This window comes from Eumetopias jubatus, unplaced genomic scaffold, assembly GCF_037043125.1.
Source record: "Eumetopias jubatus isolate StellerSeaLion01/CBP00866 unplaced genomic scaffold, mEumJub1_p1.0 scaffold_14, whole genome shotgun sequence".
In the NCBI taxonomy this organism is placed as follows: Eukaryota; Metazoa; Chordata; class Mammalia; order Carnivora; family Otariidae; genus Eumetopias; species Eumetopias jubatus.
In genome coordinates, this window is record NW_028274820.1 from 75,859,016 (window position 1) to 75,871,861 (window position 12,846).

Sequence of the window (12,846 nt, forward strand, 5' to 3'; positions counted from 1 at the left end):
TCATTCTTTTTGTTGGTTGAGTACTATTCCGTTGTACATATGAACCACATCTTCTTTATCAATTTGTCCGTTGATGGACATCTGGGCTCTTTCCATAGTTTGGCTATTGTGGACATTGCTACTATAAACACTGGGGTGCAGGTGCTCCTTTGGATCCCTATATTTGTATCTTTGGGGTAAATACCGAGTAGTGCATTTCCTGGGTCATAGGCTGGTTCTATTTTTAACTTTTTGAGGAACTTCCATACTGTTTTCCAGAGTGGCTGCACCAGTTGGCATTCCCACCTACAGTTTAAGAGGGTTCCCCTTTTTTCACATCCTTGCCAACATTTGTTGTTTACTGAGTTGTTAATTTTAGCCCTTCTGATTGGTTTTAGGTGGTATCTCATTGTGGTTAGCCCAGTTTCTTTAAATGTATGAGGTGGAGATGGCAGTTCTGAGCTTTTCTTCCCTTTATCTTCTTTTCTTTTAAAATTTACATTTCCCTGTTTCTTTTCTTTAATTTCTTTTTTTTTAAGATTTTATTTATTTATTTGACAGAGAGAGAGAGAGAGCACAAGCAGGGGGAGTGGCAGAGGGAGAGAGAGAAGCAGGCTCCTGACTGAGCCAGGAGCCCGATGTGGGGCTCTATCCCAGGACCCTGATATCATGACCTGAGCCAAAGGCAGACGCTTAACCAAGTGAGCCACCCAGGCGCTCCCATTTCCCTATTTCTTTGTTTCAAAAATTCCAAGTAGGCAAAAGCAATGATAATCATCTCTATGGCTCCATTAGTTTATGCTCTAAATAATTACAAGTGTGTTAAATTGTAACGCCCGAAGTAGGTTTGTTTGTTTGTTTGTTTTTTTAATTTAAGTGACCTTACATAGGGCCATCTAATTTACTGTAATCATGCTAATATAATTAAATGGCCTTTAAGGAGAAAGAAGTTTTAGAATGTTTTGTTGTTTTGTTTTTTTGTCTACACATAATACTGTGATTACCTATTACTAATTTTTATAGAGATAAGAATAAGAAAGATATTACAGAGTTGATGTTAAGAGAAGAGCACTAGAAAAACACAAGTTTTAGGGGAGAAGGGCACAAAAACGTGGAACAAATACATATATGAACCTAGAGCAATGTATACAGGGCAGAAACCTGCAAACAGCTTAAAGGAATGGTGGTGGCTTGGGGAGCAATTTTTTTTTTTTTGTGGTCAAAGCATATTCAGGTTAATCTTGCTCTGTGTATCATATGGGTTGCTGGACTCAAGGGAGGAGATGTTTTAACTTGATACTACTGGGCCAGGAATGTGAAGAACATTAGCAAGAACCACTCCAAGATGGTTATATAAATGGAAATCTGCATAGAAAGCCCAGTACTGAGCAGAGACCAAGCCAAGGTGAAAGGAAGCATATTAAAACTTATCCTTGGGGTGCCTGGGTGGCTCAGTTGTTAAGTGTCTGCCTTCGGCTCAGGTCATGATCCCAGGGTCCTGGAATTGAGCCCTGCGTTGGGCTCCCTGCTCAGCAGGGAGTCTGCCTCTCCCTCCCCCACTCCCCCTGCTTGTGTTCCTTCTCTCGCTGTCTGTCAAATAAATAAATAAAATCTTAAAAAATAAATAAATAAAACTTCTCCTGACATGGGTTGAAATAAGGTGTGTATAGTAATTTGTACCCTATTGCCTCTTAAATGCAGATCTGCACACCCATCAGTGTCTCTAAGTCTTCTCTGTTCTGTGGGGACATGCGAAAAATAGGGATACTGGAAAGAGTTGTTCACAAAGCTATAAGGTGATTTGCTTTAGCTCATGTTAGTTTGTGGCAAAGCCAGGCCTAGAACCTATGTCCTCAGGTTCCCACCTTGATATTCTTGATGGACTGAAGAAACTTCAAACTTAGAAAATGCTTTCAAATGCTTGATAAATGATTAATAAATATGTGCTGAACATGGCAGCCTTTTAGCACGTGTATTTTTGGGTGAGAGGAGAAGGTATTCCAAGTCCCCATCTAATAATTATTTACATTTAAAATAATATTTTAATATTTTCTTTCTAAAATATCTTTGAAATATTTTTTGATTAAACAAACCAAAAAAAGTGAACTTTTAGGTACAATTTGAATAGCAATTTCATGCTAAAATCAGTAATTCACTATGATGCAGAAAGTAGCTTTCTGTTTGTGTATTCTTCTCTCAGGGATGTTTACTTAAGAACGTTTACCCACTTCGATGGTGCTTATTGTGTGCCAGGCACTGATCTAAGCACTTTACATGTGAATTCATTTACTCCTCACAACAGTAGGAGGAGGTAATTGCCAGCCTTGTGTCCATTTTACTACCGTATAGGCTGAATAGGTAGCCCAGGCAAGGAAGTAACCTGCCTGAGGTCACCTTGCTGGCAAATAGTGAAAAACAGGGTTTCCGCCCAGGCCCTTGCTGGCAAATAGTGAAAAGCAGGGTTTCAGCCCAGGCAGGCTCTCACTCATTTCACCACCTTCTGGTTCAGTTCTCAGCGGTTTTCCTAGCTTGCTGAACAAATGGCAGGCTGGATTTTATCTTGGTGTGGGGGTTCGCTAGGCTATAAATTGATTGCCAGAGTGTGGGTGATTTCCTTTTTCTTGGTAAGCTAGGTCCAGCAGTCATTTTACCTGCTAAGTCAGGGAGTGAAGTCCCATCCGCTTACTTTTCGTGTTCTCCAAATGAAGGGATTTCAGTAGAGCGGGACCCCCTGTGCCAGACCCCCTCTCCCTGTGTGCGGAGGGCAGCTGCTGAAACCTGACGGGCACTGCGGTGCGTCTCAGGCAGTATCTGTCCTGCAGCCTTCTCAGGAGGTGCAGGAAGTGCCTGCTGTGGAACTTGGAGCATTGGAAAACCTCTGATGTTTGAAGATTTTGAAAGACCTTTCTCAAAAATGCTTGGTCTGTACTGAGGGCAAAATCACTAGATGCGGGAATAGTTCTTGATAGCTTTAGACTCCTGCTTTAGAGATTATGGGCATTGGTGTTGTCCTGCCTTTGAGGACTTAGCTTTGCTAGCCCTTAAATGTACCCAGGGTTGAGGTTTCTGTTTAGCCACTATTCTTTTCGGCCCAGAGCATTCATGGAGAGGCAGCATTGAGGTAAAGGATCAGGTAGGTGCTTAGCGGTTTGTTTCCTGGCACAGAGAGACAATTACCTAACTGCTCTCCCCTGAGCAATGGGAGGGGAGCCAGACAGTGAATGCTGAAAGTACAGGGATGCCCCTGGGGACATGGTTGTTTGGGGACCTTAGGATTCTTATGCTGGAGACTGAAATTGTCATGCAGTGTGATGTCTTAGGGGAAGAGGGGTAAATAAAAACAAAAACACCCTGAAAAAGTCATCTGACTGAACAAATATACAAAAAAATAAAATGTCTTTGGCAAAGGCTACTGTCTTTTATACTAACGTGTTTAAAAATAAATGAGGACTGATCCTAATCCGTATGTATTTTCCTAGATACCACTGCTAGTTCTTAATTTTGCAGGTTGGAAGCCAGCAAAGAGTTTGGTCATACCACCTACCTTTCACTCTTCCCTTTTCGTCCTGTGCCCACATACCCATCCGGCCAGCTCTCTCCCTTGCTTAACTCCAAGCGGCCCCTCTGCCCTCTTGGCACAAGCCTCCCGATCTCAGTCCAATTCCAGCCCCAGGAACTGCACCTGTCATCACAGTCCAAACCCACCAATTTAGTCTTTTAGTTGCTCTAGCAAGGACATGCCCAGTCTGCTTGAAGTAGCCTCTCAGAATAATGTTAATTTCAATGGAGAAAATTTCTGGGTTTTGTTTTTGTTTTTGAGAGTGGTAAGGTGGTTACGTGGAGAAAATGCTACCCTTAATTTTTTCAAAATGTTGGTAGAATGGAGAAAATGCTGTATGTTATATTGACATTTATACACAGATCCCAATAACATGGATGTAGATATGCTCCTACACCTACATTTTACACACATATTAGATATAAAAAGAGGCATCTGAGGCATAATTTTAAAAAGTGAGAATCAAGAACTACAAAAGGAGGAACTTAGAATAGTAAATAAAAGATTTAATTCATAGATTACATGTAAAAAATTATGTTTTTGGGAAAGTGTAGAAGAGATGATAATTAGGAATAAGTTGAATCAAAAGGTCCATTTATTGAGTTCCTACTCTATGCCAGATATTAAGCACTTTGTATATATTACTTCATTTAATTCTCTTTAAAATTATAAGTGGTAGAGGTAGCAGTGGCTTTATGCTGCTGAGTATAAACAGACACAAGCATTAAATAATGTGACCAAAGTTATATAGTAGACAAATGGTAAGATTTCAATCTGGATCTCTTTGACCATGTCTCCATCCCCTCCTGTTCAAAAGTAAGGGAGTGGGACTGGAAGGTTGTTATGGATCCTTTCAGCTTTTCCTTATCCATCTAAAGAACTTGACTTGCACTTGAGATTGCACTTTAGTTGACAGACATGTGGATCACCCTAATGCTGGTGATTCTGGAGGTAAGTAAAAAAAGACTGAGGGAAACTTGATTGGAAGGGCTCTTTGGGTGCAGGAAGCTGCATATAACTGTCAGGCTGTGTTGATTTATGAGGCAAGTTATCTCTTGTCTCTAGAATAAAGAAGGAGAGATGCTGTGGGGATCACATGGTAGGGGAGCCTGCAGATAATTGGAGGAAACCAAGGCTCATTCAGCTTTATCAGATTACAGTTTCTTGGGGTCACCATGGATAATGATTTTCCACAGGAGACCAAGCAAAGTGCCAGGCGAGACAGTAGACATACGCCTGTCGGGGTCTGACTATAGACAGGAGTATCTGAGTGGATCACATTAATGATTAGATGGGCAGAAGTGAAGAAGGTGAAGAAGAGAATGGCAGATAAAGGGACAAAACTACCCTTTTGGCTTTATCAGTTTGGATTTGAGCACAATTTGAGAGGCTTGAAAATCATGTATTTACAGGGCTGGGGAAAGGAACCCTCAGAAGCCATCCAGTTTAAACCAGTAAAGACTTAAAAACTAGGCATCCTGGGGCGCCTGGGTGGCTCAGTTGGTTGGGCGACTGCCTTCGGCTCAGGTCATGATCCTCGAGTCCCGGGATCGAGTCCCGCATCGGGCTCGCTGCTCGGCGGGGAGTCTGCTTCTCCCTCTGACCCTCTTCCCTCTCATGTTCTCTATCTCTCATTCTCTCTCTCTCAAATAAATAAATAAAATAAAATCTTTAAAAAACAAACAAACAAACAAACAAAAAAAACTAGGCGTCCAGAAAGCTTATGACTTAGCTCAGGTTACTTTAGTAGGTAAGGGTGGAGTGAGGACCGGAATTTAAATTTCCACTGCTTTGCCATAGTATCATTCTGTGTCTCATAAAGGTGTTGATTAAGAAGGTGGATAGAGAGTGGATCAGGTAGATAAGAAAGGGGGTAGAGGGAACATTTTTTCTTTATCCAATTGGCCGTGGATACTTACCATAATTTATATTTTATTTGTGTCATCATTTATAGCCTTTGTTCTCTGTATAATGGAAGCTTCACAAAGACTGGGACCGTATCTGTGTTTTTGTATATAATAGTATAATGCCTGGGTAGACTCTTACAAAATATTTGTTGAAAGCACAGAGATCCAGTGAGTGAATGAATTAACTGATTGTGTCAGAATTATCTGGGGGGCTTGTTTAAAGTGATGGATCCGACCACCACTCCAGACCAACTGAATCAGAATCTCTAAGAGAGGGACCACAGAATAGCTGCCACCACAGCATGAGCTGACAGGGCCTGAGGCACATGGTGCAGGATGACTTCTTCCCATGTCAGTACTCTTCATGATTTTCCCTCAGGAGAGTGACGCTCCTTTCCAGGCCATACACATTAATGCTACAGTGGAAAATTTAATCCTGTGCATATACAGACACGGAGGTGGGGCTGGATCATTGACTGTTGACCTTGAAGAGAACCTCACTTTTCTGTCTTCTCTCTTTTCTTAAAACTGTGGTGATATGTGGCCAAGAAAGGAGCATGAACACCAGTTCCACACACAGCCCCCTCAGTTGTTGAGGGGAACAGTGACTGAAGAGGGACTGGCTGAGACCAAGGAAGTGGGAAGCTAAGACCCCTTCCATAATACGTCAGATATATTTCTGAAGACTTAGAGCAGGTGTCAATTTTGCAGTCTTTCCATTTGGGAGCAGACTGCGGGAAAGTTTCATATTTCCTCTTTAATCTCCAGCATCACTATCTATTCTCCTGTGATATCATCACCTACTCTAATCCTTAGGAAGCACTTAGCCAATTTCAGGCTGAGACATCATTGTATTTCCTGTGGGTTTAATGGAACTGGTGTGGAATTACTAGGGTGCCGCTGTATGGGAATCTTGAAGCATTTTTAAGTGTGGTGTAGGGTATAGGGAAGGCCCTGATTCACAAGAAGTGTTTTATATATAGAACATGCAGTTCAAGAAGAAGAGGGCTTATCGGCTAGGAAGAATCTAGGCATCTTCAGGGAAGACTCAGCTTTTAGGTTTGCAGGGTAGATGGAAGGGTCTTGTTTGTTTATCCCTTTGCCAGATTTTTGTTCCTTCCCGGTGGGAGAGTTGTACTTTAGGCCAGCTCCAAACCTGGATCTCCACCCCTAGTCCCAGTGCTTTTTGATCATTCTCTCTGCTTCTGCCAAATCGTATGGAGGAGGTCACAAGGCATTGCTAATGGGCTCCTTGACAAATGTGTCTTTATTTTAAATATAATCTGGGTCTCAAGTATAGTTTTTGGTCCTTCTGTCCTGCAAGGTATAGATCCAAACTACCACTTCAACTCTCACATTCCCAATTCCATCCCCACTCTCCTTATTCTCAGAAGGCAAGCCTTACCCACATCTCCACTGAGATCAGTGTCACCCACTTTATCCCTTTGTTGCCTTCTTACTGGTGAAACAGCTCATATCACACCCTATTTTCCAAAATAGACTGTTCCCCTCTATTCATTCATCCTTCCTTTTCTTCCTGTCTCAGGGCAAGAAATGGTAGGTTACCTTTTGAAGGCGGGGTGGGTGTGCTTTCTGGGCTCTTGGCATCATGCCTCTTGGTCATTTCTACTCTTTTATATCTTTAATGTCTCTCTTTTTGCTGGATTCTTTACCCTTCCACAAATATGTGTAAGTCTATCTTTTTTATAACAAATAAAAAGAACACAAGAACTTTCATTGGTCCTGCTGTTGATTTAGACTATCTTCCATTAAAGCACTGGGCCAGCCCTTGTCATCCATCCGTTTAATTCTCCAACCGTCCATCCATCCAGTCTTGTAATCATTCATCTGTGTATCCATCCAACATTAACTGAGTGGTTACTGTGACATTATTTTGCATATCAGATAATTGAGCCCTAGAGAATCAGGAGAACCAAACAAAGTCACAAAACTTGGCTATCATGGAATGTATTTGGGTTTTGAATTCAGCTAGATGGGAGGGCCACTGTTGATTTCCTAAATGCCAAGTCGAATGGATGCTTTTTAGTTCTCATCTTACTTGATCTGTATAATCTTTGGGGTGAAGCATGAGTTGGAAAAAAAGCACTAGAGGGATTATGCATTTAAGACTATGAAATAGTAAATTTATATTTTAATTCTATGGTTGTCAGATTAAAACCTGTTTTATTCCACTGAGGCATGCCCACTAAGCTACTAGCATGTGCAAGGACTAATTTTTAAAATCTAAATTTGTTTATGAGAGCTTTGCTGTTTACATTGTCGGTTATGCACCAGGGAGAAGAATTCAAAGTGACACCAAATATGTATGTGTTAAATAACACCATCTGCCCACTTGGATCTGTGCAGATATTTAAAAATACTGTGAGGTGCTGGCCCAAAGCCTGTCATGTTTCGGGGTAAGGGGCAAATTATTTTGCTAACCCCAAATTAAAAGACTTAGTTTGAGGTTTAAGAGGGCTTCAAGTCCTTTCCTACTTTCTTTTGCTAGTTGCTCCTTCAACACGTATTAGAGTCCCCAGTACCCTATGGGAACATTCGTATAGTACAAAGAAGGACCATGATAGATAAGAAGCCCCATCTACTGCTGTGAAAAAGACAGGCCTGAGAAGACCCTCCCCGACCCCCCCAAATAGCTGCATGAATAACCCAGTCTTTACTGAGATCTGTTAATCCTGCGTTAGAAATACTGGGTGGAAGGTCTGTCTCCTATTATAATGCAAATACCTCATTAATATGAATCATTTAGAATAAATTATCCAGTCCCACTTGAGTGACTACTTCTGGATTGGTTTTGATAGCTGAGAAAGCAAAGGGACAGTGGAGTCATCAGAAGGCACTAGGAAATAAAGATTTGAAAGGGGAAATGATAGGCTACATCTGTCTGTGTTTCAATGCGCAACAGAGTTACAAAAAGATGTCTTCTTATAGAGCCCTGGTGAGATTAGTGGCACAGAACTGTGGCTTTAGGCTGAGCAGCTACTTAATTTGCTGTGTGACTTTGGTCATTCCTCATTCTTTATTTTTTTTTAAGATTTTATTTATTTATTTGACAGAGAGAGACACAGCGAGAGAGGGAATACAAGCAGGGGGAGTGGGAGAGGGGGAAGCAGGCTTCCCACTGAGCAGGGAGGCCGATGCGGGGCTTGATCCCAGAACCCTGGGATCATGACCGGAGCTGAAAGCCGGATGCTTAACTGAGCCACCCAGGCGCCCCCATTCCTCATTCTTAAATGGAGTTAGTGCATGGTCCTTTAAGATCCCTTTTAGTACTGACATTCTGTGATTCTTCTGCAGAAACTGAGAAATCTGGAGTTCCAAAGTGTGTGTGTGTGTGTGTTGTGATGGGTATAGGCTACGTCAAGAGCAACCTGTGAGAGGCGCTGTGGTCTGTGGCATGGACTGGTGGTATCAGGGGCCACGTGTGCATTATATAACCCCGGAGCACAGCTCTTGACTGGTGTGGAGCACTTCCTGTATGTGACTGTGAGTGAATGAACGAAGGCCTGGCAGGTGCCCAGCAGCATAATATAGAAAGCCGAGCAAAGGCTTAGGGCAACAAAAGCTCTCCGCCACAGTGATTGAGAGCCATTGCCCGTTCTGTGCCCAGTGTTCTTGGGTTTCTTGGAGCCTCCTTCTCTTCTAATAAAGGCGAAGCCACGGATCTCTTAAGGGCTTTGTTGGGTGGACAGAACTGAATGGTGAGCAGTACCCTTTTTCACAATGATTTCTTGGCGTTCAGCCTACAACTTAGTAACAGACAAGAAGATGCTGTACTGGCCTGAATCATAGACTAGTGAGAGTGGAGTGCATCAGTATGTCAGGTGATGTGATGTCAGGTCCTGTGCAGGAGAGGTATATATATCATCAGTATAATAAATGGTAGCTCTGCTATTACTTTTGAGAACAAAACATGTAATGGGCATTGAACTGGGGATTTTACATGGGGATTGAAACTAGGTGTTTTACATGGCTGTGAAAATGGAGGACCCTTGAGGATAAAGAATGAATATGATTTCCACTTTAGAATTGAAGAAACTGATGTTCAAATAGGTGAAATAACTTGCCTGAGGTTACAGACTCCTTGGATTCATGGTTTGTAAATTTATCATTCTTGAGCTTTGTTCTTCAAGCAAGATCCCTTATTCCTAGCATTCCAAATGTTATAGACTAGTTCTGTCCCTTTTTAGCTTTCATATCAGATTCTCTTCCCTGTCTGCCCAGTGAAGTTACTTGAATGTCTTAACACATGAAAATTCATATAGTCAGAGGGGTAACTTTTTGGAATTAAGTTAAAGTTGTCATAGAATTGGAAACATTTGGTTTAATTGATGCCTCCTTCTGGTCATTCATAGATGTTCTTTTTGTCTTAAAAAAAGGTGTGTTGGTTTTTTTTGTTTTTTTGGTAGAGCAGAAGAGAGAAAACATTGATTTTTAAATAATAGCCCGAAGTCCATTCCAGAGTAGGTAACAAAATCTTGTTTTTTGTAAGCATAAAGGTAATTAATTCTATGTTAGTTCCACATTCTGTATTATATTATAAAAATATGGTATAGTTAATCCTATGAGACTCTGGGATATAGTTGATTTTTAAATTTCTTCTGTGTGATGATTTGTGGCTGCTTAAGGAACAAATCCCCAATCAGGCAGGGAGGAGAAGAAGGAATGTGGGAGAGAGCAGCTTTGAACAGTGGTAGGAAAGTGTTCGCTGGAGGGACCAAGGGGCCAGGGAAGCAGGCTTGGGGAAGGTCGCTTGCTTTCCCAGTGCTTAGAAGTCATGATTGCAGCCTAGTCATATGAGTGTTATTGCTTCTTTCCTTTTATTAATGAAAATTATCTCTTTTCTCCTTGGCAATGCATGGTATATAATAATTGGTAAGCTGGTGAACTAGGAAACCTTAATGGTGTTCAACAGATGCTTATGTTTATAAAGCACTTCTTAGCAGGTGGGACATTGCTAAGTCTCTCAGTAGTGGAGTACCATCCATACAAGAAATGGGATGCCTTTCATTCTTTCTGTAAAACCAGCATTTCTCTAAGGAAATGCTTGTTTTTAAAATAAAAATAAAATTTTGCTATCTTAAAAATTTTATGCAGATATGGCTTTATCAGAATGTAAGGTGCCAAGAATTGGAATATTTCATAAGCCATACTTCTAAAACTTGCTTATTTGTATACATTTCTGGAGTTGTCTTTCAGCCATGGTGATTTTGTTAGAATATTATGTAAATTTGGAGGAAAATAATATTGAGCAGCTCTTAACAGTGTTCTTTTATCCATGATTGTACTTGTGGATTTTCTTTGACAACTAGTATTAAGTGGAGGGAACTACATTGAGAATTTAAAGTGTAATTGGTATTTTAATTTTATTAAACTCTTTGATTTTTAGAATAAAGCAAAATTTTTGGAGTAAAAATTAAGTAGATGTAATTAGTAGATGCAGCATATTTCATGGGCATGTATACAAAATCACGAACAGTAACAAGGACCATAATCACTCTTAAAATTTTTCTATTCTAGATATTTGAATGGTGGTATTTTCGCAAGTATGGGACATCATTCATTGAACAAGTCTCAGTAAGCCACTTGCGCCCCCTCCTGGGAGGGGTTGACAACAACTCCTCCAACAATTCTAACTCCAGCAATGGGGACTCAGATTCCAACAGGCAAAGTGTCTCAGGTATGGAAAGTACTTCAGCTTGAACATGATTTGCTTATTTTTACTAAATTATTATGACTATAACGCAGTAATAATGTTGTTATTTAAATATTAGTCTCCGGAGAAAAATGCAGTTTATTTCCTAAGGTGTTGACAGCTTCTACCAGGGAAATAGAATATAAGCATCACAAGGAAAGGAAATATTTATTTTACTTTTTCTCCAATTTGGTTTAGCTAAGGATCATTTATATAGGTCGGTATTCCCAGCCTGAGTCTCTGGGCTCCTTGTCCCTAGTTTCTCGAACTTTATTGAATGTGTCCATTCTCTTCCATGCTAACTGCAGAACCTTCTGTCTAACTAGATGTGATCACATCACTCCTTTGCTTACAAGGCTGCCTTGGTTTCCATTCCACTGAAGATAAAGCCCAGATTCCTTAGCATAGCATAAGCTGCTTTCACCTTTCTTGCCAGCTTTGACTTCAGTCACAATCCTGTCCCTCTCCTTTTCATTTCTAGAACATGCCATGTTTTCTCAAGGCCCTTTTCCTAGAAGTCTGTCTCCCTCTCTCGTGCATTTGCCCCAGCTTTTTGTAACCCAGCTCCAGGGTTACTTCCTGGGAAGCCTTCTCCGATAGGTTGTACAATATCTCTCCACCTTTGTTGACTTGTAACATTTCTATCTTTAGCAACATTTATCAAATCGCACTGTAATGTTTAAGCAGGCTGCTTTATTGCAGTATTTCTAGCATTTTGCACAGTGTCTGCTCCATCATTGAAACTCAGTGAATGAACAAATAAGTGCATGCAAGGCCTGTAATTTCTCCATTCATAAAAGAAGAGGGAAGAATATGGTCTCTTAGCTTGGTCTCTTTATCAGCTCATTAAACATTTCCTAAGTCACTAATATGAACCTGGCCTTATACAGGTTCTTATGAATATTATGATTGGAAAAAAAAGCCAAAGTCCTTGTCCTCATGGAACTCTCATGTCTACTGAAGGAGACACAGTGGTGAGTGCTGTGATTACATGAGGGAACACACAGTGCTATGGAAAACAAAGGAGGGGTTCCTGACCCAAACTGGAGGAAGAAGTTTGCTTCTTGAATGGGAGGGCACTAGTTCTGAAACTTGAAGGATGAAGAGGAAGAAATTAAGGAACTAGATTAGATCTTTTTTTTTTTTCTTTCTCCTAGAATAACTCAGTCTACTTTTCATAACTGTTTCGCCAGGTGATAAGCATCAAGGAGCATTGCACATATATTTTATTCCTGTTGTTGATCTTGTGCCCTTTCAGTAGACCCTTTGCCAGCCATCTGTGAGTGGCAGGGGGCACCACCGGGTACACATTTTTTTTTTTTCATCCTAAAGGGTACCAGAGATGGCACCATTCAGGTAACAGAATTGTCTGGGACTTTGAAAACTTACCCATTTTGTGAAAGAAACAGAGAGTTGAGCAAAGTGAAACATTAACCACTATTCTGACAAGTGTAGCACATTATTCTAACGGGGGGTCTTGATCATTCAGCCATCGTCATATAAGACATTGTCGATAACTGCCCTCACTTTGCATCTGCTGTGAAGACCTCTTTTCCGATTAGAGTTACTGTAGTCTTTGGATGGTGTAAAACATTGTAGGAATAACAGATTAGAAATGGAAAGCAGCCTTATTTAAAGCCATTCTTCATTGTGAGTACATTTTTATTTGCATTAAAATTCTCTCTCTA

The 12,846-nt window shown here is 40.8% G+C and overlaps 1 protein-coding gene across 4 annotated transcripts in view; it reads left to right on the forward strand.

Annotated features, from left to right (window-relative positions):
- Nucleotides 1-12,846, forward strand: part of ST7 (suppression of tumorigenicity 7) — a 235,114-nt gene that overhangs the window by 118,845 nt on the left and 103,423 nt on the right. For all 4 annotated transcript variants that reach the window (XM_088018268.1, XM_028104976.2, XM_028104977.2 and 1 more), the window contains exon 3: nt 10,984-11,143. In XM_088018268.1, the coding sequence (XP_087874394.1) occupies nt 10,984-11,143 (160 nt within the window). The remainder of the gene's footprint in view (nt 1-10,983; nt 11,144-12,846) is intronic.